Source organism: Corvus moneduloides, chromosome 27 (genome assembly GCF_009650955.1).
Source record: "Corvus moneduloides isolate bCorMon1 chromosome 27, bCorMon1.pri, whole genome shotgun sequence".
NCBI lineage: Eukaryota > Metazoa > Chordata > Aves > Passeriformes > Corvidae > Corvus > Corvus moneduloides.
In genome coordinates this window covers 1970290-1994623 of record NC_045502.1, presented here as the reverse complement: position 1 = coordinate 1994623, position 24334 = coordinate 1970290, and the positions used below count along the sequence as shown (strand labels likewise).

At 44.1% G+C, this 24334-nt stretch overlaps 1 protein-coding gene across 4 annotated transcripts; it reads left to right on the top strand.

The window, feature by feature from the left end:
* Positions 1–6731: 6731 nt before the first annotated feature.
* On the top strand, positions 6732–11482 carry LOC116435714. Of its 4 annotated transcripts, none has more exons than XR_004236828.1 (2): positions 6732–7494; positions 8967–11482. XR_004236828.1 is itself a non-coding variant. In XM_032092253.1 (2 exons), exons 1-2 carry the CDS (start codon positions 6747–6749, stop codon positions 10953–10955), a joined length of 801 nt encoding a protein of 266 aa, XP_031948144.1. In that variant the 5' UTR covers positions 6743–6746; the 3' UTR covers positions 10956–11482. The 4 variants fall into 4 exon arrangements, 1 of the variants encoding a protein (XP_031948144.1); XR_004236827.1 differs by having other exon boundaries at positions 8444–11482; XM_032092253.1 differs by having other exon boundaries at positions 6743–7494; positions 10903–11482.
* The last annotated feature ends 12852 nt before the right edge of the window (positions 11483–24334 follow it).

Genomic DNA, 24334 nt, shown 5'->3' with positions numbered 1-24334 from the left:
CTTACACTTGTGTGTGGATGGTGCAGGGGTCTGACTCCACTTGCTTTTGTTTGTTTGTTTTTAATTAACTTCTTTGTTGCTTCCAGCACCCAGAGCAATCAAGTGAAGGCACTTTGAGACCCTTGGTGAGCAGAGCTACAACCTCACACGAACAGGAGACAAGGGAACGATATTCATTCCTTGCGCAAGGTTTGCAAACTCCCTGCCGTAGATGAGGGCCCCACTTTGCACACAGGGTGGGATAAAAACCGCCCAAAGGGAGAAATGACTGGGGAAAGGGAGGAAGAGTCCCCCAAGAAACAGCTTTTTCTGCATGAGTGAACTTGGTAAATGAGATACGGAAGGAACACAGAGGAACTGTTCTCAATGCCAAAAGAACTTTCCAAAAATCCTCATAATAAGGTTTGGATTTAGATTTCGTTTATAAGTGGGTGTTAAAGGATTGATCCCAAGGGAACAGGGTACTGGGTTTGGTTCTTGGGATTGACAGAAGTCGGCACATGAAGATTTCGTTTGGATATTGGGGAGGAATTCCTGGCTGGGAGGGTGTAAGAAGGGCTGGGATGGAATTCCCAGAGCAGCCCCTGGATCCCTGGAAGTGCCCAAGGCCAGGTTGGAGCACCCTGGGACAGTGGGAGGTGTCCCTGGGCAGGGCAGGGGTGGCACTGGGTGGGATTTAAGGTCCTTCCAACCCAAACCATCCCAGGATTCTTTAAAACCACCCCAAAAAAGTGTCGGGTCCAGGACATGTGAGAGCTCAGCTCTGGCAGGCCCAGATTTGAACTGAAACTCTTCCTAACACTGACCAACCTCCACATTTCCCAGGAATTCTAACGGAGAGGCAGCTACTTCAGGTGCTCCCTCCCAAAACCTCTTGGAATGGAGTTTGTCTGGGTACAATTCAGCTGAAAAACAAATGCTGTGGAAAATTTACATTACACCCCAGAGTTTCATTGAGCACAGAGCATTTTTCAATTCCAGAGTGAGCTGCAAAGCTTAAACCGGGCAAAGAATTCATTATTTTAATGATAATAATTTACACTTGCATGGGAGCTTTCATCCAAGAAAATACCACCTTAGAATTTTCCATTCACAGCCTCTCCAAGATGGGATAATTTCACCTTGATAAGTGTGTGCATTATATTTGCCTTTGCTGCTTCTGAAGGAAAAAAATGAAGATTATTATAGTTTGTACAGTCGAGTGTTTATTATAGAAATATTTTGCATTTATATTGTAGTTTTCTTAAAATCTGAATGTGGTTTTGAAACCCTGCTTTAAAGCTATCAATCCCCTCCTAGGGACGATTATCCCAGTGCTGTGTCCTTGGGGAAACGGAGGGAAAAACCTCCTGGGGCTGCTCTGGGTCTGTTCGTTTTCTTTTTGAAGGAAGCAGCGGCTGCTTTGCATCTCTGGGAATGGGGGCTCTTCACTGAGATCAAATCTGCTGGTCCGGCTCAGCTGGGACCTTAAAAATAAAACATTTTCTCTTAAAGGGGGTTTCTCCATCTGCAAACCTCAGAGTGGGGATATTTTCCATGGTTTCAGTCCAGCTTTTAATATCTTTGTCCATGGAAAAGACAGCAGTTCTTCATTTTCTTTCTATAGTGGCAAATTGAGCCAGTTTGGCCTCTTTTGATGAGTAATAAATTCCCCAAACCAAAGCTGTTTTCTTCCAGCCTTTGTCTTTTTGGAGGCTCTGCACAAATATACTTAGAAATGAACAGATATACTTAATAAAATAAACAATATACTTAGAAATAAACAAAAGTTTATTTTTACTTTTTTTTTTCTCCTGCAATTTTCTTTGCACTATTTACTCATTTTTTAAAAATTAAATTGCCTTTTTGTGTGTGTCCCTTCCCCTCAAAACTGTTGGGAATTCTTGATTTAAACATGTGGGAGCAGCAGAAGGCAGCCCAAAACCAGGGAGACAAAACTATTTAATGGCACAGGGTTTATAAATCCTAAATGAGCCAAACTGGGCTTAAAAAGCATTTTCCAGAGGAAATATCCCAAATACAGGAAAGATTGCAGGATATATTCCCTTGGTGATGGATTCAGGGTTGGAGTGTTGTTGAATTTATAAATGTGTTTTAGCTCTGAGATTTGATTGTGTCATAAAGATTTCATGGATTATTTGGGGATTTTCTTCTTTATTAACTGGTGGGAGTCACAAAATTTGAGCAGACTTGAACTTTAATACAATAGTAAGATAATACAGTAATGAAAACAGTAATAAAATAGTAATTAAAATAAAATAGTAATATAATAGTAATTAATAATATTAATAGTAGTATAAGAATATAAGTATGATAGTAAAGCATATATAAAGTATTGTTATTAATAATAATAAAAACCCAATAAAACTCATGCAATTTAGTTAACAGACAGATATGACCTTTTTCTGTGTTTTTCCCATCACCGTCACAGCTGTTCCAGTGCTTTAAAAAAACCCAACACTTTGGCTTCACACTTAGCAAAGCCTCTGATAAACTTAGAAAACCCTTTAATGTCAGCACTGGGGACAAAGCCAACAAGGCAACTCATTATTTCAGTCACATTCTACATGGCAAAGAAAGAATGAATATGTTTTCATTCTTTGTTTTCATGAGTAAATTGAAAAAAAAAAGGGAATTTTGGGCTACCCACAGGAGCTGCTGCAGGATTTCATGGCCCAGGTTAATGGGTGCAGTGTTGCTCCAGCTGGAAAAACAGGGAGTGCTTTTTGTTCGTGTTTCCCTCAGAGTGTCTGAGGCACAGGAATGATTAAAGGCAGTAATTATTAATTAAATGAGCGGGATGCAGCCCCCAATCCAAGGAATCAGCCTCCAGAAAAACCCTTTGGATTTCCCAACAGATCTGTGGACATTGCACTAACTAAAGCTCCTCATTCCTTGCCAGGCAAGTTTATGCCTCCCTATCCCCACTTCTTCCCTGGCTTTTTTTCCCCACCAGTGCCTTATTAATGAACTGTGAAAGCTGACATTTCCAATAAGGAACAATTAAATCTGGAACTAAATGAAATGAAGTCATTCATTTACAAAATAATAGCTAACGAGCATGAGGAGGGGGAAAAATGTTTGCAAGTCAGGGGGAAAAAAAAAGAAAAAGAGTAAATTAAGTCTGACTCCATTAATGTTCTTTAAATACTTCTGCTGCTCTGAAAATGAAATGGGAAGCATCTTATTAACTTCCTTCCAGAAGGGAGGAGCGGGATATTCAGCATGACAAGCATTAAAGGTGGAAATCCTTCAGAGCTGTTGTGTAGGGAAGGGATTTAAATTCTTAATTTTCAGCCCCGCTTCCTTGCAGAGGTGCTGCAGCAGGTCTGGAGCAAAGAATCTTGGAATTATGGAATGGTTTGAGTTGGAAGGAACCTCAATCCCATTCAGATGGGCAGGGACACCTCCCACTATCCCAGGTTGCTCCAGCCTGGCCTTGGACACTTCCAGGGATGGGGAATTCCTGGGGCAGGAACAGAGACCTGATAAATGCTTGTCACCTAAAAATGCCGCTGAGGTCAGCACAGAGGGTCCTTCCAGCCCTGAAAACCTTTCCAGGGGGCCCCAAGGCTCTTGGATCCAGGGAACAGGAACAGGCCTGTGGATGTGAGATGTGGGATGTGAATGGAATGACTCAAATTACAGCAAATTCCCAGCCCCAGGGAGGAATCTCCTGGGTCCTGCTCTGGTTCAGTGTGGGCAGATGAGAGACAGAAGCAGGAATTCAGCCGGGGGGAATGGATTCAGGGCATGCTGTGGAGAACCCTCCAGACAATCCATATTCTCTCTTTGTTCTGGCACACTCCAAGGACAGAATTCCAGTGGTTCAAGGCTGAAGTCCCTCTGCCTCATTTTCTCTGCTCTGTGGCTTTCCATGGGTGCAGAACTTCCTCCCCTCCCTGAGAACCCTCAGCCCCAGCACTGCATTTCTGAGAGCTGCTGAATCCACAGCCACTTCCAGGTTATTCCCTGGCAAATCCAGCCACTCACCCTCTGCTGGGTTTTCCAGGCTGATCCATCTAAACCCAAACCCAAACAAGGAGTGCAAACACTGCAGGAACAAATGGGAAAGAACACAGACACTGCTGGAATTTCAGGGAACTCTGATTTGCTGTGGCCAGTGCAGCTCCAGGTTTGCCTTGCTACTTTAATGCACTTTGATTTAAAACCTCTGAAGGCTCAAGTTAATATTTTGCAATCGATTATTCTTAGGGGGATTTGTAGATTTCACCACTCTTCCCAAAGAATTTGAGTTTTACTTGAATTATCTAAAAATCTCCATCCTTTTCTCAAACATTCCCCACAACCCTGGGTGTTTTCTTCCCTTCAGACTGAGGAATATTTGAAAAGGAGAATTAGAAAGAGATTCAGATCCAGGCTGAAAAAAAATAAAGCATTGATTTCCTCAGTTATACTTAAGGCCCTTTCCTTTTGTAAAATAAATAACCTGAATAAACACGTCAGGGAAGATTAAAACCTCATTAAAAAGTGTAAACAGAGTACAAAGAAGATAAAAAAAAGAAGCTAGGCTGAATTGAATAATGGCAATAATAAAATCACTACCCAATATTGCCAGTTAAAAGTCCTGCTAAGGGGGAGGATGGGAAGCAGAGCTGCTGTTATCTCACACTCAGGATGGAGATTTCTTCTCAATAATTAGATAACATTTTAATGAATAAATTAATTCCATTATCCAGGAAATGGGGATCATTGATAAAGCCGATTCCAAGCCAGTTCCCAAATCTAATCAGGGATTTTCTGCTCGGGATGGTCAGGGAGGATGGATGGGAGCTGCAATATTTCTCCCTGCCCACCTGAAGGAGACACAAATGCTGAGGCCGCCACTCCATCCCTGCCTGCACAAGAGCTTTAAAATCACAATATTAATGCAAATTATGGCTTTCAGAATCGCAATTATGCATTTTTATTTTACTGAGGTGAGCAGGATTGTTGCATATCTCAAATGCTAAAGAAAACAACTTTATCTTCTTTTTAGGTGACGTCCTTTTAAAGACAAATTCACAGAAAAGGTGAAATATTGCCTGGTGCAGAGGAAGAACTTGAGCAGCCTTTGAGAGCAGGATGAAGTTGTGTTAATGCAGTGCCCGTGCTCAAAATTTTTAATTTAAAGGGTAAGGAAAGGCAAAAGAAGTAGAGGGAAGAATTTAGCGAAGGAAAGGGCAAAAATGAGTGTGCAGAAGGAATGTTGCCATAGGAAATGACAGGCGCAAGAGGAGGAATTCTATTTTTCAATTGAAGGTAAAATTTAATGCAGGAGGAGGACTGGAATGTGACTGGGCACAAGCGCCTTGTGATTATCACCTCTGCTGCTCTGGCGGAGGGCAGCAACCAGCGGGAGGTGCTGCAATTGCCTGCCTGGCCTTTCAGGCAGCATCAAGCAGCGCAATTTCAATAATGATCCTTCATCCCAGGCTCTGCAGACACCCGAGGCGGTGATGGCTGTGCTGGAGAGCCCCCGGCAGGGCTCTGGGGTGGGTGCTGCCTCGAGTGCCACCGAACTGGGTGTTGGGCTTTAGCCCTGGTGGCTCCCCAGCTCCAGGGGGTGTTGTGTGATGTGCACAACCTCTGAGTGCCACAGTGGATTTCTGACGATAAATAACAGCATTTCTACACCCCCTGACATCTGGAGAAACCTCTCCATGTCCTTTTTTAACACCAGGGTGTCACCTTCATCCTCTCCAGAATGCTGGTCTGAGAGCTGCTGTCTCTCCAGAGTCACCCTGGGCTGTGTCCAGGGTTTCCCTTCACCAGTTCCCAATAAAACCCTACAAACCAATCCCAGGGATGGCAGTGGAATAATAAACTGGTTGTAGATGAGCCTGAGTGAGTGCAGCTCTTCCCCTGACAGCTCCTGGGTGCTTTACTCATCATCAGTGTTCTTCCTCATGGAATTCCCTCGATTCCTTCATTCCCGGGGTGATCCAGAAGCTGTAATGCTGAATACAGCCCACTGCTGCAGCCAGCGTTGGCATTTATTTGATTTTTCTGGCTAAAGGAGGGTGGTTTTCACTGATTTTCAGTCCTTGAGGAAGCACCTGGAGCCTGGCTGTGTAAAACACTTCACACAGGTGCGTGCTGCGCTTCATCCAGAGCCAGGGAGGTTTTCTACCCGGGATCAAGGAGAAAAAATGCATGAGGAGAAATCAAACCCCTACTCAACCATCTTTCCCAAACCTTCTACATTCAGTGCCCAGGATCCTCCTGAGAAAGAGTCCACTCCAAAGTGCAATTATTGTCCAGAACATGATACAGAGCTCTTCACTTGAGTGTTTTATTCTCATTCCGGAACTCACAGTTTGCTTTGTGCTCCTTCAGACGTGTTTGGTGTGAGAGAGGACATCCGAGCCTTCCTTCCCAACCTGGGAGAGATGCGCTTCCCTAATCACACTGTCGAGCACAGCGAGTTCCCTGCCTTGGGGGGAAGGTTCCCTGGACAAATAAACCCCATTGATTTCTTTCCAGACCTGGTTCAGCACGAGTGGAAATGCTGCTGTTACACCACCGTGCCCTGCAGCCATGAGTAACTCTCCAGGGAGGGCAGGGAGACAAAGGCACGTGTAATCATTTGTTTTTCATAATGACAGCAATAACTTCACCTTCATCTGCTTAAGAGCATTCATTTCCTGCCAGGAAATCACTGTGTTTAAGTTTATTCCAGGAGCTTAAGGAGATTGTGGTGACTCAAATACGATTAGGGAGGTGTGTCACATGTGATCCTGGGGATGGCTCAGTGTGTGCTGGAGTGGTTTGTGATCCTGGGGATGGATCAGTGTGTGCTGGAATGGTTTGTGATCCTGGGGATGGGTCAGCCTGTGCTGGAATGGTTTGTGATCCTGGGGATGGGTCAGCCTGTGCTGGAGTGGTTTGTGATCCTGGGGATGGATCAGTTTGTGCTGGAATGGTTTGTGATCCTGGGGATGGATCAGCCTGTGCTGGAGTGGTTTGTGATCCTGGGGATGGGTCAGCCTGTGCTGGAATGGTTTGTGATCCTGGGGATGGATCAGCCTGTGCTGGAATGGTTTGTGATCCTGGGGATGGGTCAGCCTGTGCTGGAATGGTTTGTGATCCTGGGGATGGGTCAGCCTGTGCTGGAATGGTTTGTGATCCTGGGGATGGATCAGCCTGTGCTGGAATGGTTTGTGATCCTGGGGATGGATCAGCCTGTGCTGGAATGGTTTGCGATCCTGGGGATGGGTCAGCCTGTGCTGGAGTGGTTTGTGATCCTGGGGATGGCTCAGTGTGTGCTGGAATGGTTTGTGATCCTGGGGATGGATCAGCCCGTGCTGGAGTGGTTTGTGATCCTGGGGATGGATCAGCCCGTGCTGGAGTGGTTTGTGATCCTGGGGATGGATCAGCCCGTGCTGGAATGGTTTGTGATCCTGGGGATGGATCAGTTTGTGCTGGAATGGTTTGTGATGAGGTCAGCCTGTGCTGGAATGGTTTGTGATCCTGGGGTTGGAACATTTTGTGGTAAGTACATTTAATCCAAAGCTCTCAGTCTTACCTGCTTTTGTAGAACAGAGGGTTAATCTGCCTGTTCCTGACTGGGCCTGGAGGGTCCCTGGCCATTTCCAGACCAGCATAGCCCTCCTTGAGTCACCTCACCTGCATAGGGACTTTAAGGTGGCCAGAGCCCTCCATCTATCTATCTATCTATCTATCTATCTATCTATCTATCTATCTATCCATCCATCCATCCATCTATCCATCTATCCATCTATCTATCTATTATGTCCTATTTATTCCCCACTTTGGGTTTCTCCTCTCCTGTGTTTGTGGAACTGTGAAAATCCTGGTCAGCAGCTGATTTCTAATGACTCTTGCCCTAAACCTCCCTGCTTTTATCTGAAGGGTTTTAGGGTTGTGTGATTGTGAGGAAGTCTATTTTAGATTTAAAATATGTCCTCGGTCCTGGTGGCTGCTAAGGAAGGCTCACATCCTCAGTACAAGTGGTTTCCTGGAACAGAAGGCAGAGCAGTAACAACAACAACAGCAACAATAATAATTTCTAGCAGTTCATGTTACAGTGGAGTAGAAATGAGCATAAAGCTCATGGAAAAGTTGGGGATGTGATGCTGGTGGATGGGATGGAGAAGTACAGCCAGCAGAAGTCTGGAGGAAGTCATTCCATGTCTTACTGTCACTAAATGTGCAGTGTCAGAGACACATGGGCTGCAGAGAACCAAAAACCTGTGAAACACCCAGAGCAGTAACAAAAAACCTGTCCTGAGATTTATAAGGAGATACCAGGGTTAATTAGCAAAGAAAGGGAATGGACAAATCCACACAAACTGTGTAATCTAAGGTATTTAAGTTATGGTAATACTCAAGTTTGTACTGGGGTATAGATTATAGGAGTAAAAAATTACAAATAAAAGACAAAATTAGCAGTTCACTGCTCTGAGTATTTTTTTCCCAGCTCCTTTTTGCAGTGTGGAGAGGAAAGGTGGGTCTCGAGCCAGAGAGGATGTGGGTTGATGCTTCTTGATAAGGTGAGACTCTTCTTGCAGAGGAAAACAGATGAGTTTGCTCCTTCCAGAGTCTAGAAATTACATTGCTTTTTTCAAAATAAATGTGGCCTGCACTACCCAGGGAGAAACACCTCGTTTGGCTTTCATTAAGAGAGCTCGCTGTATTTTATGAAGGTATCAGGGGCTGTAGCTATAGGATTTATTTGTTCACACTTCAAAGCATTTTGGTGTGCTGGTGGTATTTGGAGATTTTGGTGAACAAACAGCCAGAGAAGGGACCTGCTCTCAATTCCTCTGAGGTGTGACTGGAGTGCTTCAGACCTGAGTTCCTGCCGGGAAGGCTCTGAATTTCCAGGGGTGTTGGCCAGATTTGCCTTCCAGACTTTGTCTGCATTGGTAACAGCAAGAATTCAGTGCTAACATTTACCTCTCTTTTACTTCAACTCAAAAGTTTCATTTTATCACTGCCAGGCTGGAAATGGGGGCTCCAGCTGAGATGGTGCTGAGTGGATCCTGCCACGAGTGCCCTGGATTTCTGCTTGGCTTTGCTTCAGAATTACCGGCAACGCCAAGTGCAGTCCCTAATTTTACCCCATTGTGTGCTACACAAGAGAGGAAGAAGAAAAAAGCTTAATCTTCAAAAAAAAAAAAACCTTCGTATTTTTCTCTTAATATTGGCAGTTGTTTGCTTTTAAATTGCTCCTTTTTCATCAAAAGCTGAGAGCTCTGTTAAAAGGAGCAGCCCTGCAATAATCGGAGTACTAACAGAACTCTGGTGGTGAAGCTTCAGCCTGTGCTGGAGAATCCTTCTGGAAATTGAAACTGGTGTGGTGAGAATGGATTTTTTTGGAGTTTCCAGCCCTGTAACCTGGCTGGGGTGAGTCATTTGTGGCCACTGAAAGCCAATTACTGCCTCAGAAAGCAGGCTGATAACGATGCGAAAGTGGCAGTGATGGAACACTCAAATGGAAATAATTAGAGTGTTTGCCTTGGTACTTAAGTCATTTATTCCCTAATTAACTGTCCCGGAACCGCCTTTTCCCAGTGATGTATAAATTTACCCAAGGAGTTCAGGTATCAGAATTAATGTTGTTGATTAAGCTCGATGTGTGCAGGAGAGACTGGAAGCATGGCCCAGAAAGCTGGGAAAACACTGGAAAAAATGGAATACGAGGGAATGTTCTGGCTCTTTGGATTGTAAAATATGTGCACATCATCTTTTTGCCGCTTTGCATTGTCCTGATTAAAAAATGCAATGCTGCAATAATTATTTAAAAGCCTGGTTACTTTTAAAAATGCCCATAAACCCAAGGTCAATTTAAACCACAGAATGGGGAGCCTGGAGTTAATTTTTGCCTCATTCTGGTCATTAGGAGTGGAGAAATGGTGGTCAGGATGAGCTGTAAATTCAGTCTGGGGACAGGTTTTAGTGAGCAGCTACCCCTCAGAGCAGGGCCAGCTCGGGGTACACAGGCTGACACGAGTGTAGGTACACAGCTTTTAGTTTTGGTCCTGTTGGTGTTAATTTTGACAGACCTTGACCCTTTCCTGAGCTGCCTCTCTGAAAGCTCAGGTTTGATGTTTGTATTAATTTCTGTATATTAACATCAGACTCTGGCAAGTACAAATATTTCTTCCATAAAAAATTCAGCATTGCCTGTTAAATATTTCACAGCAACCCTAAACTTTTATCACTCACTTTAATTGACAGGCTCCTTTATGTGTGTTTTGTTTTGAATAATTAAATCCTTCTGTCTTCATCAAACCCCCCCAAACTTGTGAATATTCTGTGTTCTGTCCCTTGGCAGCTGTGGGTTCTGAGTTTCTTGTTTGTCTCATGGCCTCAAGAAAAAACACCACTGAGAGCTCTTCTGGAGTTTTGGGGCTGGCAAGAACTCGGCTCCCCCTGAGGTTCTGTTCCTGCAGGCATTTCCCACTTCAAACAAGGGGTTCAGGAGTGCTCCTGCTGCAGTTTTAGTGGAGTTCCCCTGGTCCCAAGAAAGCCTAAGGTTCCCAAATTAGATTTTAGTGCTGATTTTCCAATCCATGCTTGTTTTGGAGTAATAATAATAATAATAATACTTCTATTAGCAGGAATAATTTGGGGGCAAAAGGCTTCTGCTGCTATAATAAAAAGAGTAACCTTGGCTTTGGATAAATAGAAAACAGCAGCACAGACAGACACTGTGTAATGACAGATTTCTGGGGCAACAATAATTAAATTACTTTGGTTATTCTTGTTTCACTACACAAACAAACAATATTATCCAGCTTATTTTTAGATCAATTTGTTAGCTCAGGCCCTCTCACTGTATGGTTGTTTCCTGTGGAGTCAGATTCACTTAAGCAGTATTTCTATAAGGCTTGGATTTCCTTCTTCCCTTTCTTTCCTTCCTTCCTGCTCCAGCTCTTGTGTTCATTCTGTTCCTGTGCCGAGTGGAGCTTGGAGTAAAACCCTGACTCGAGGAGAGTTTTGTCATTGAGCAAAGGGAAAAAAAGACAGAATTTAACATGCAATGATCATTACAGCACCAGACTGGATTCCTGGGGACAAGAGCTCCTTCTCCCAGCTGGTTCTGATGTCAGCAACCTTCCTTCCCCTCCTCAAAACCCCATCCTCCCCCAAAACAAGGACATAAATACAGGAATTGGGGGAAGTTGGGAAATAAACCATCCTCCAGTGGATCTCGAGGTGTTTGTCATCCCTTATCAGCCCCATAATGACAGTGCAGAGATGGCAGATGATGACAGCAGCCCCAGTGACACCGCTCAGCGCCAAAGAGGTGAAGATTGCACATTTTATTTTGGAAAATAATTATGCAGCTAATTACAGCTCTTGACTCTCGTCCTTCCCCTGCCTGTGTTCTTGGGCAGGCTGCTCTGCTTGGCTTGCACGAGACGGTGTCAGTTATTCTAAAGGTCAAAAGACTCTCTTGTTATGATTTGTAATTGCTGGTGATGGGGAATAAAATAAATACAGCATCGTGTGGGGTCATTTAACTCATTGTTGTCTTCTGCTGCTGACTATTCTGTTCTGTGACCACCATTACACACTGATCCCACTATCAGGGTGAGCTTATCTGACAATTAGGATGTACTTTATGTGGGTGAAGGAGGAGAAAGAACCCAAAAGTCGAGCTCTGGACTCCTGTGAGAAATTTCAGACCTGAATTCCAGATGTAGCGATGTGACCTAACAGTGCAGGACTGCCTGATTCAGGACCATTTTAACAAAAGTGAGCAACTCTCTGGTGAAGCCACAAGTGAATTTCACAGAATCACAGAATCAATTGGGTTGGAAAAGACCTTTGAGCTCATTGAGTCCAACCTCTAATTTCCGGGCAAAGCAGCTGCAGTGGCATCTCAAAAGTCCTGTGGCTGAAGGATATGACTCTGTTTAGCCTTGAGATCTCACCTGGCTCGCTAAGAATTCAGTCATTGAAGTAAATAAATCAGAATTAATATTTTGTGCAGCCTTTGTCTTCTTTTCCTGCCCCTCCTCCCCAAACCCTGCATGGCAGCTGTGAGGATGGACCCTCCTCCTGCTTTCCTCGGACCACTGCTTTTGGAGAGCTCTGGAGCCAAACACAATTCCCATCCCTTATGGGCCAACTCTCCCACCCCAGGCCATACAATCCCCGTGGCCTCAGATCTCAGGGTCAACTCTGAGTCTTGACTCTGCCTGATTCATTTCCATTTGCATACTCTCCTCTAGATCTCATTTAGACACCCAGATTTAGTTTAGTTCCAGCCTCATGTCTCTGATCATTTCCTTGTCCTCTCTCCGAGTTTGATTCAATCCTTTTGGTTCCCTTTAAAAGGCTGATTTCTCAGCCGCTCCCTGCTTTGTTCCTCGGGGACCTTCAGGCCTTTGTGTTTTCTATCTGCATCTTCCTCGTTGTGATGTTTATTTTATACCTGGAGATAAACCTCCTTCAGTTGGGACTGCAAGAAATGAACAAATTTTACAAGCAGTGGCCAGGCCAGGAGCCTGGACAGGAACGTTTGAGTGCTGCTGATGTTTTTTCCAGCAGTTTTTCTGGATATTTGCCATCCGAATGGCTCCATGCAGTGTGAATTTAATGTTGGGAATCCAGGAGTTGTGCCTGACCCCACCACTGCATGACCACAGGAATGTCAGGTCACTTCTATCTCCTATCTCTGTCTAATTTTGGGGCTTTAAGACATTTTCTTTTTGCCTGTAGCACACTGCAGTTGTACATGGAATTTACAACACACAGCAAAGTTATTTCCAACTCTCTGACATCCCAAAATGTTGGAACAAGTGGTGGCTTGAAGCATTTTTGCACGAGATATTTTTCTCTGGGTGCCATTTCTGCATCTGATTTTCTTTACTGATTTATTGCCAAATACAACAAACTGTCTTACCAATAATTTTCCTTTTAATGACCGTGTGGTGCTGATTTGTAGATATTTTGTCCTAATGATATGAACCTGAAGTGTTTCAACTTAACTGAGCAAGGTTTTCTTTGTACTTTTTCACCTTTTAAAAAAATATTCCAGGACAAGAAGAGCAATATTGGAAAAAGGAGTGGTCCAAGTTCATTCCTCCGTGAGAAATGGATTTTTCTGTGCAATTTTTTGATCTGAAAAAAGAATTATTAAAATAGTATGTATAATATTATGACTATATGATATATAATTTATAAATAAACTGTCCTGTACCTTGCATCTACAGATTGAAGGATACGACTGATGAGTTCACAAATAAAGGTCCATCTTTGTCCCACTCCTGACTGTCAAATCCTTGAAGCTAAGGAAAAACAACCTGAGATTTTGCAAATACAGAGCAACAAGCAATCCCTCTCCTGAAACTTCTCTTTAAAGAGCATTCAGACCCTTCCAGAGGTGAAGGAGCCATGGAGACAATCGTGGTTTTATTGCTGATGCTGTGAGTGAATCTGTCCTCCAGGAATTTGCCCAATCTCTTTTTAAAACCTTCTATTTATTTTAAAATTGCTGTTTAGTGATTTCTCTGCACGGCTCAAATCTTTCCAAGGTTGCATTAAGAGTCCTGGAAATGATCTCTTTCATGGTCTTTGGAGGTTTGCGATTCAAGTCTGGGTTTTTTTTGCAGTTGTGAGGACTGAGTGTGGCCTCTTTTCCACCTCCTATTCAAAGAACTCTGGAGCTTTGGCTTTATTAATAAATTAACTCATGTGGCGATGGAGTCACAGGAGATTCAGGGACACTAACGAAGAATAAGGGGGGAAATGTTGTTATAAAAGCACTCCTGTATAATTCTCCTGTAAATCACAGCACCAAGAACGCCCTCCATGTTCTTAAAACTGTCCTCCCTGTGACAGCTCCACCTCGTGCCACCTCTTGTGTGTCTGTGGTAAATATTTGTATTTTAGACCAGGATTTAATTGGAGGAGAAGAAGCCGGGGTGGCTTTTCAGGGGGATTGGGGGTGGCTTGTTTAAATCTCTAAAAAGTGGAAGGTTTGGAGGTAAGGGAGGGAACAGCCTCATTTCCTCTGCTCCATCCCTCTAGGATCAGAAGTGTTGGGCTTGAACTCCTCGAGGCAGCTGCACACACAGCGATTGAACCCCGTGGCCCATAAAGGGAAGGAGGGGAAGGCCTTGTCCCCTTGAGTAGCCAACCAGGCCCATCAAGAACTCCTCGTTATTGATAATTCAGCATTCCCGGGGCACTCCGGGGCTGGTGCTGCCCATGCTCAACTCACAAAGAGCTCATTTCCTCAGGGCTGTGAGCATTTGTAGGTGTGGATATTCCAAAACAGGCTCCTGCTTTGGCACATCCAAGTGCTCTGTAAGAGTCTGGAATTCCAACTTCTCCAGGATAATTGGGATAACATTCCTTAACCTGTCACATCCCAGCCTGCTTTATCCTTGGCAGTGCTTTTCAGCTTCTGCTCTCAACAAATCACTTGAGTTCCTTGAGATGGATGCTTTGAGCAATTTTCTGAGGATTCTGTTGTCTTCAGTACCTTTTTATATTTTTTTCAGGCTGCTTCACCTCACTGGGTGGGAAATGGGTGGAAAGCTCTTGGTGGCAGCTCATTCCATAGCTCCAGTGTGGATCTGGATCATCCCACTGGTGTGGGCATCCCCAGCTGGGTTAGAACGCTGGTCCCTGCATTTGAGGTTTGAGGGACCTGCCCTGAGGTCTTGGTTTGTATTCTTGACTTCTCACTGTGAGTTACTCGTGTATTAGGTGAGTTACTAGGAGTAGTAGTGAAGGTGGTGATGTGTAGTAGAGCCACAGCAGGATTCCCATCCCAAGGGAGATGCTGTGAGTGTTGCTGTGTTTACTCTGGGGACTCAGTTCCTACAAGTGACAGCTCCTCATGATCCTGACCAGGGAAACCAGCAAATCCTCCTGAAACGAGAGGAAACTCAAATCCTCAAGAGTGCAAAGCCTGGCTGCTTCCAGAAACTCTTTGTTTTATGAAAATCCAGTTCCTTTATTCCCAGAGCAGTGTAAGTGCTGTGCTGGTCCTCAGCTGAGAGGGAATTTCAGAGGGAGCAACTGCAAAGCCACAATCTGAAATTCAGCCCTTTGCCATGATTACTTTGGGCAGCCACAGTTTTTCTTGTTCCAGGAGGAGGAGGATGAATACTGGGGAGTGTTGAAAAGATCAGTTCATTCTTCCCAGTGAATTTATGTTGAACTATGGAATCCTGGAATGGGTTGGGTGGGAAGGGACCTTAAACCCCACCCAGTGCCACCCCTGCCATGGGCAGGGACACCTCCCACTGTCCCAGGGTGCTCCAAGCCCTGTCCAACCTGGCCTTCGGCACTTCCAGGGATCCAGGGGCAGCCACAGCTGCTCTGGGAATTCCATCCCAGCCCCTGCCACCCAGTGACTTTCTCCAGAGAATAAACCAGGAGCCACAATCTGAACCCCTCTGGAACGTGGCCAGGATGTCGATGATCCCGGGATGCCAACCCAGTGAATGCTGATTTTCCACTTGTGTTGAATGAACACGAAATCCTCATCAACTCTCAGCTCCCATGATGGTAAAAATGAAATCAAACAGGTCCTTCCAGACACTCCTGAAAATAAAATAAACAAAATTTCCAGTGCTGCTCAGCTACCCCCTCTTAACGGGGTAAAGCTGCTCTTAACAGCTCCATCCCAGTTTTGTCCAGCTGGGGCTTTATTTTTTTATTTAATTTACAATCATCTGGTGCAAGTCTGCACGAACATCCCAGCTAGACTCTACTTAATATGCACCAGAATTATTGTATTTGATATATATCAATTTTAAATCTGTTTCCACACAACCTTGAATGCCTTTCTGGCTGTATATCACTTCATCAGGCCAGCTTAACTAGAGCTTCTTTTTCATTTTTTATTGCCCCCATAAAATCTAGGAATGGAACACTTTGATTTTTCTAGCAGTAATTTTTATTACTTTTTGCCTTTTTTTTAAGTACTTGTCAGTGAGATGCAGTACTTTGCACAGAGTATATTTTCCAGCTCTGCATTATATTTTTATTTCAATTTATTTTAGCCCAAACGTCCAGCATACATCTAAATAATACCTATGGTGGTTCAAATGAGTGGATTATGAATGTAATTGTGGGGATATAAAGTGGGTTCATGGCCAGGATTGGTGGATTTTAGTTCCCTGCTCCAGTCCCACATACTTTCAAGTAAGTCCTGCAAGGATAACTCATGTTGCAGTTTTAATGTTGCCCATAAAACCCTATTGCAACGCAGGAGGGGAAAATGAATTTATTGCCATTTTTATGGTTTTACTTTACTTTTTAGGTTTTTCTAGATTTTTCCCCCGAGTGTGTTATTGCACTGCATTTTATTTTTTCCCCCTAAGAACACAGAAATTGCCATATTAGCCCCGACCACTGATCTGCCCAGCCAGAGAACCTTTCCAAGCAGGAATGGAAAAGCCTGTGATAGGATACAGACTTATTTCTCTATAAAAGTGTTCTTGACCTGTACATAAAAATGCTCTGCAAGTCCTATTCCATATAAAACACGGCTGCATTCCCAGCACAATTCAGGTATTTCCTGCATTTTTGTGTTTCTGTGGCATTCCTTGACTTGCTCTGATGATGTCAGGCCATGTTTCCAACAGGAATTTTTTTTCATTGGTGGAAATTCTGATTTTCCAGAAGTGTGGGAGGGAGGAGCACAAAGGAGAAAAAAATTTGCTCTTCAGTTGGTTGAAATTTTATGCGTTACAATTAATGTTCATCTTAGAACATTTTTGTGCTGTTTCCATTATTAACACTGAGCACCAACCTTTGTAACATGAGTTTAGTGTTTCTCCAAGAAAATGAAGTGGGACCAGGCATGTCTGAGCACAGTTCCTCATCCTCTATAACTTGTTATCCTCATTCTGCCTAATTAATATGAATAATACATTTTAAAATAATACCTCTACTAATGGAACGTGAAGGGAGCAGAGGAGCATTTCTCTAATTAGGGCTTGTGAATGACATTGGAAAAGGTTCTGGGTTCAATCACCTCCCCTTGCTGAGGGCTGAATTAGCGTAGATTTAATGCCAGTGATAATTTCATGCCATGGGGAGATCAGGAGTTTAATGCATCTGGCAGCTAGACTGGGATTTTCTCCCTGTGACAGCCCAGAACAAACCCCTGTAATCCTTTCCCTTCAGCTCCCCCACCCACCCAGGCCCCGGCTCAAGGAAAGGCCAAGGAAAGCAGGAGTGTGCTGAGCCCCTCTGGCTCAGAGGGAGGCACTCCCCTGGCACATTTGCCCTTCAATTCATTCAAAAGATGAATAAAAGCTGCACCGGAGGGCCGAGTTTGCATTTGCATCACCTGGGTGCTGCAGGAGGCTCCAGCACAGTGCAGGGTCTTTCTCCATTTATTTCTCCAGCCACCTTCTACAGCAAAAATAAAGGTGAAACAAGAGGAACTGGGCCACTTGTGATTTTGGCGTTTTACTTTGATGATACTGGGATCGCCACATCAGAGCTGGACCGCAGCCTGGGACCTCCGACACAAATTATTGAATGTCAAGGAGAACGGGCCAGGATGTGTTAGCGCAGCCTTTGAAGGGAAGGCATTTCCAGGGTCAGTCCCAGGTTTTAGTGACTGCAGGAAGCCCAGGGCCAGGGCAGCGTCGTTGGGAGCACAGTTTTGCTGGCAGGCTCTTTGTGAGCTCCTCATGTGCCCATAAAGCCGCGGCAGAGCCTGGCAGGGTCACGATGTCCCTGTCACTCAGGTGTGTGAAACACCAGGCGCTGCTGGGCCAGGTCAGCACCCAGTTCAATGACATTTAATGACATGAGAATCTCTGCCCAAGTCTCAATTTAGCTTTGATCCTAACGAGTGTTGGACCAGATTTAAACCAAGGCATGAACAAGGACTCCCAAGCCTGTGGTGTTCAGTGCTCTGGGTGTGGCTTTGTCCTAAACCAGTGTTCCCAGTTCTGCCAGCATTCCCAAAAATCCAGCACTGCCTCACCTTGCAAAGCTGCGCAGGGACACCTGGCCATGTTTCCATTTGGATTTTCCTGAAATGAGGATAAATTTGTTGGTTGGACCCAATTGCTGCTTGTGCTCAGGGTTCCTCAAGGAGCCTTGTGTTGTCTTGTCTGTAGAAATATTAATTTCAGGAAAGAAAACCTGTGCCATCAAAATATTAATTTCAGGAAAGAAAACATTCTCAGGTGAAGCAATGTCAGAGTTTTTGATTTCTGTGATTTAGAAGAATGTGATAAGGAAAGAAGTTGGTGTAATTCTTTTCATGAAAGTTTGCAATTTCATTAAAACAGTTAAGTCATTCATTTGTGAGTAATTCAGAGCTGCAAACCAGATTTACCTATGTTTGACCACATGTACCTGAGCTCTCAAAGGTGATGGTGTGTTGGGGTTTTAGGAGCTCTCCTGGGTTTTTTTTTTCTGTTAAAGGAATTTTCCCCATACGTGTTGCTAGGGGGAAAAATTGCTGGGTATTTAAGAAAAACAAAAGGGGTGCCTACTGCGGTGGGGTGCATCTGGCTACTCTTCTGTTTCACCTGGGTGTGCGGACAGTCGGTCCCGGCGTTTGGACAGAGAGGGAGGCTGCTTTCTTCGGCTGCTTTCTTGGGCTGCTTTTCCTTCTGCTGGAGAAGCCCCGGGATCCCAAGCCCGCCTTCCTTGCCCTGCTTGGAGCCGGGCTGTGGCCGCCCTGCCCCCGCCGCTGCTTCGAGCCTTCGCTGCGTTGTAGCCCTGCTCGCCCAGACCTCCGGGGGGTTCCCCGTTTGGATGCATCTTGTCTGCCACCCAGGATTTGTGCTCGTCCTTGCTGTTCCAGCCTGCTGTTCCCGAGGGTCCAGCCGCACACCGGGGCCAGCTGCCCAGGGGTTTGTGAAGCCTTTGTCCCATCCCTTCCCGGGATCCCAGGGCACCGGTGCCGCGTGCTCCCCGAGCTCGCTCCGGAGCGCCCCCTGCAGCCGCGGGGGAACCATCGCACCTGCCCTGCTCACCGGGAGCCGCCAGCGCCCCTGCTGGCTGCGAGCGGAACTGCACCCGAGGGGAAAGGGCCCGACAGCCGAGAAGGCTGGGACTGGGTTTGTGATTGCTGTTACTGCCAGAGTTGTTGTTGTGTGTTTGACTTGTTATACACATAGAGATATATAATAGTAAAGAACTGATATTCCTATTTCCCACATCTTTGCCTAAAAGCTCCCTTGATTTCAAAATTATAATAACTCGGAGGGAAGGGGGCTGCATCTGCCATTCCAAGGGAGGCTCCTCCCTTCCTTAGCAGACACCTGTCTTTCAAACCAAGACATGGTGCTGTGGGGTTTTTGTCTTGGAAAGACATTTTTTTTCATCATAATTTTTACTAGATACACGTTTTTACAGGAATTTTTGTCTGTTTCTGCTATTCTCAAGGAAAACTCCCACCAGCACTCCCCAGCCAGGCAGGATCTGTGTTTGACTCAGATTTTAGACCCCCCTGAGGAAGATTTGCTCTGCAGGTCCAGTCTCAGCTGAGTTATTAAACTAGCAAAAAACCACCCCTAAGTGCCATTTTTACACAATTGTCCAATATTTCCCCTCAATTATTGTCACTGCTAATTCGATCCATTTTTTTCTGACCCTAAATTCTCATCTTCAGAAGAGTCTCCTGACAGCAAATTTTCTGTTTTATGGAAATTGATTACTTTTTATCTGAAAAGTTTAATAGAGATTTAACCTCACCCCTGTCATCTCCCAGACTGAACAGGGATTTTTTCCTCCAAATTTAGCACTCAAATAAAACCAAAACTCCACATATTTTACGAGCTTTGGGGCAGCTGGTCCTTTAAGAGTAGTGTGTGGGGGTTTTAGCCTCTTAAGAACTGTGCTTGTGTTTCTACAGAGTGTCTTAGACCTTTAACATCTGAGATTTTATGTTGGGACTTCCCATATTTTACTTAACCTTGTTCAAAGCTACTGTCTTGACCTCAAATGTTAATTAATGTAATTTCTCTGTGTTCCTCATAAGTTCTAACCTCATGATAACGCTGCCCAAGCAGAGAAGAAGGTGTGTAAGAAAGGTTTGGGTTTATTGAAGTTAATTCTAGAACTGGTTCTTGTTAATGAATAATAAATTTGCATCACCCAAATACTGAGTGCAGCAGGATTAAGACTTGCAAAGCACAATAAGCACCCGAGTCCATGAGATCAGAACACCAAAGTCCCAATTTTTGGATATGGGAGGCTCAGTTTGTTGGTGATAATCTGTGAAATAACAGTTAAACCTCAGCAGGTTTAACTAATTCCAGCTCTTCTAATCACTGTACAAAGCAGGTGGAGGAAGGGGGGCTCTCCAAAACTCGCAGGCAAATTGTGAATGAATTCCTTCATAGAGAGGGGTGCATAGAGAGTTCTGCAGGCACAATAAAGCCTGATCCCCCCAAGTTTTAATAAAATACTGTCTTTTAATAAAGCATTGAAGAATAAAGGCCTGTGGGGAGGTGCCTGGGAGCTGCTGTGAGCTCCCAGCTCAGGAGCAGCACGGAAACCAGGCTTTGATTAAAACATCAGACTTCAGATGTTCCTCAGTGCTTGTTTAGCCTCATTCCTAAGTATCAAAAGAGCCTGTTCACACAAGGATTTGCTTGTTTACAAGGATAATTCTTGTTAACTGACAGTTTAAAAAGAATTACAGAGGCCTCCAACATTGATAGGCTGGTATTGAGGAGAGTATTAAATGCTGGCCTTGGACTCAGTTAAAGGGTTCTTTTCCCCCTCCCTCCTATCCAGCAGTCTGGAGGAGGGATGGAAATTTAATAATCCAGAGCTGATAATCATTATACAATCAGATGGGTGATGGAAATAAAATTTCCACTGAAAAGGAGTGGTTTGGGGGATGGCTGCAGAGGTCCCAGGGAGATTTCCTATGGATGTTCCCAGCACAGCAGTGTTGGCACAAATCTCCTCCGGACTTTATGTTCAGCACCCAAAATCTTTGACAGAAGCTCTTTCATGCACCTAAAATAAAGTGGAGTAAGGGACAACTTCAGCTGGAAGGATCTTTAATGTCCCTGGATCCCTGGAAGTGCCCAAGGCCAGGCTGGACAGGGCTTGGAGCTGCCTGGGACCATGGAAGGTGTCCCTGCCTGTGGCAGGGAGGTGGAACTGGATGGGCTTTAAGGTCCCTCTGAACCCAAACCACTCCAGGATTCCCTGATTCTGTGATTTTATGATTTAAAGTAGTCCTAGCAGAAATCTCCTGTGAAAGGAAGAAAAAGAGCCTCATTAACAATGTGACTGAAGTCAGAGTGAAACAGAAACCAGCACAGTGAGATGGGAAACCGGGAGAAAATCACTGGATCCTGGGGTTCTGGGGGGAATAAAGGCAGCTCCTGCCAGAGAATCCAGAGAATTCAGCACTAGTCATGGAAGAGCGGCTAAATGGGAAAATTACTTGTGTAATGTAAAAAAACCAGTTAAGAATGGTTTAAATGGGTACTCTGGATCAGGTGGGTATTTCGGGTTTCTTTTTTGATGGAACAGTTTTTAAGGGAAGATTTTTGCTACTGAACTACCTCAGATCATGTTAATGCCATTTTTTCAACCGGAAATTGAAATTCAAACCCTTCCATGTCAACTCTGATCCATATTTTAGTACAACAGGATTTATCAATATAAAGAAACGGAAACATTTCCCGAGGATTTTTTGATGTGAGTTCTGAACGACATTAATTTTTTTTGCCCAGCATTATTTTCAACTTCCAGCATTTTGTCCTTCCATGAGGACGAAAATCCCTTTTGACACGAGTAGAAATGGAAATGGTATCTGACCATCACTGCCAAGGATCTGGCTGGGGCATCTCCCTGCTGCCATGCAGCTGCTTGAAAAGGTCACTTTGGAGGCTTCATCTGTGATGGAACAGATGTGAAGGAGGATTCCTCAGGGGAGCCCGTGACATTAATGGGAGATGGGAAACGCTGAATTAATAGGCTGGAGTGGGGGGGGATCTTACTTGGCTTTATTGGAGGTATAAAGGACAGCAAAGTGCCCCTTAAAGCAACTTCTTCACTAAGGTTGAGTTTAGCCTACGAAATACAAGAAGGGGGAAACGCTCACTGAGGATTGATAGGGAGTTTTCACAATTTGAATGAAAAATGAGTAAGGGGCGTTTGCAGAGCAGGGAATACATTTGGAAATATCAAATTTTGCTCTGTGTTCCCCTTGGCTACCCAGGGCTATCACAAATTCCAATATTTTCTCTTCACATAGGCCCCACCTGTGCAATTTTTCCTATTTGAGGAACATCTTTAGGAAATCCCAGATCTCAGTTTTGTTTCCATGTAGTGAGAGATCTCCTCCCCCTACACAGCCAGTCCAAAACCTGGATTTTTCAAGACAAACCATTTACAACAGATTTTTTTTTCCTATTTCTATAATTTTATTTCCTATTTCTCTAATTTCTTTTCCTGTCTCTATATTTTTCCCTATTTCTATAATTTTTTTTCCTATTTAAATTGTTCTCCTGGTTTCCATTGCTCCAAGCTCCAGCTGGGATTAGCAGGCTCTGGAACAGTTCTGAGGTGGGCTCTGATGTTGAATCCTGTCCTTTAAGAGCTATTAAGATGTTAAAAAGTTAATTATGGCCTCTCTTCCCACTGGCATCCCTTGAACTTTGCCTCCTGCCTGTCAGTCTTGGCTGGATTGTCTGTCAAAGTGATGGGAGGTATTAATTACTCAGCCAAGGCCATTTTATCTGGGATTTTTCCTGGCTTATATGGAAATAAAAACCTCTGAATATTCTTATTCCTTCAAAAATGATGCCTGATATTCTCTGGCTGAGCAAAGCAGAGTAGAGCAAATAATGGTTAAAAAGTTGTTTGTTAGATAAGAAAAATTTAGGATTTTTAGAGGACAGAATCCAGGGAATGCTGTCGAAAAACCCATGGATGCAGTTTGACAGCAGAAATCAAACCAATCTTTCCCCCCCCCCTATTTTTAAAGAGGATTTTTAAATAATTGTATTTAAATTTTTCCTGGAACAGATTTTTCCAAATAAAAAGTAATTTTTTTTCATCACTTTGAAATTTGTAAATGAAGGGTTTCAGCAATTTTAAACACTTATTTTTTTGGCTGGTAATACTTGCCTAAATTTCTCATCTGACAAGAATGAGAGATTTCAAACCTGGTGAAATGGAGTTTGGGGCTTATTTAAAATAATGTCCCTCTAAATGATAATTTTCAGATTGATAGGAGAGCTAATGATGTTCTGTGAACTAAATGCTGGTGGATTCTTTTGTCAAAACCCTGAATATTGCGAATTAACTTCTCTGACTTTTCATTCTTGCCATGAATTTGAGGCAGACAAAGCTCTCCCTTTCTAGTGCTGGGCTGATGTGAAGGGTTTATCATTCCCACAGAGCTTCTGCAGGAAAATCTCATTACGGACTTCAGAAGGAATGCAAGCAGGGGGATTTTCAGGAAGGGTAATTACATTTGGAGCTCAAAGGGACCTGCTGGGCAATATTTGACCTTCCTAATGGGCTGGGCAGGGCTGGGAATAGATAGTTGGGCTTTAATGGCCTTGGAGGACTGGGAAAAGGGGATTTTTAATAGGGATCCTATTTACTGATTGTACCAGGGGTGTATTTAGCATTGGGAAATTTATAATGGGGACTAGCAGCTCTTTCCCCACCTCCCCAGGGTAAAGGTTTGTCATAAAAAGGGAATTCTGGAATAAAGAGTGGGAGAGAGTCTGGGCTTGGGCTGCAAAGGGAAATCCAGAGCCAGAGGAATGAGGGCCTGAGGTTTGAACCAAAACCCCCAATGAAATCAAAGGGCATCCAGCTAAAAATATAATAAAAATATTTAAAAATCATGAAAATCTATAACAAAACTAAACTAAACTAAAAATAATTTTTTTAAAATTTAAAATTTGGAGGGGTGAGGGATGAGACCTCAGCACATCAAGTCCTTGCCTGTGCAAACTCACAGTGTGAACCAAACCATTCTCCATGGGTTTTTGTCTTCAGGATTCCAGGAACACTTTCAGAGCTGGCACCTGTATTTCAGCTGTCAGTGTTAAACCCGTAGCTGGGATTGTTTCTTGCCAGAGAAATACATCCCAAGTAGATGCACTGTAGAGGAACAACAACCCCCCCGAATATTTCATATCCTGAATTCTGGATTCACAGCTTTATTGAGTTTGGTGAGCTTTTCTTCAGAGACTTTTTATTGTGTTTAGGCATTTTCAGATGGACCCAGCAAGGGCTGCTGCCTCTCTGCAGTAGCCAAGACATCACCTGCAACACCTCTACACCAAGTACTACAAGGCAGAGTAAATAACTACAGCCTGAAGGGGTTGGTGCTCACTTTTGCTGCTGAAGCACTGAACAAGGCCTGGTATTGTTTATT

Bases quoted from the DNA above. Each gene is read 5' to 3' on its own strand.
- LOC116435714 (XM_032092253.1), top strand. From the start codon at position 6,747: ATGGCTCAGTGTGTGCTGGAGTGGTTTGTGATCCTGGGGATGGATCAG. The intron at 7,495-10,902 runs GTAAGTACATTT...TTCCTGCTCCAG, and splicing joins TGGGGTTGGAACATTTTGTG to CTCTTGTGTTCATTCTGTTC.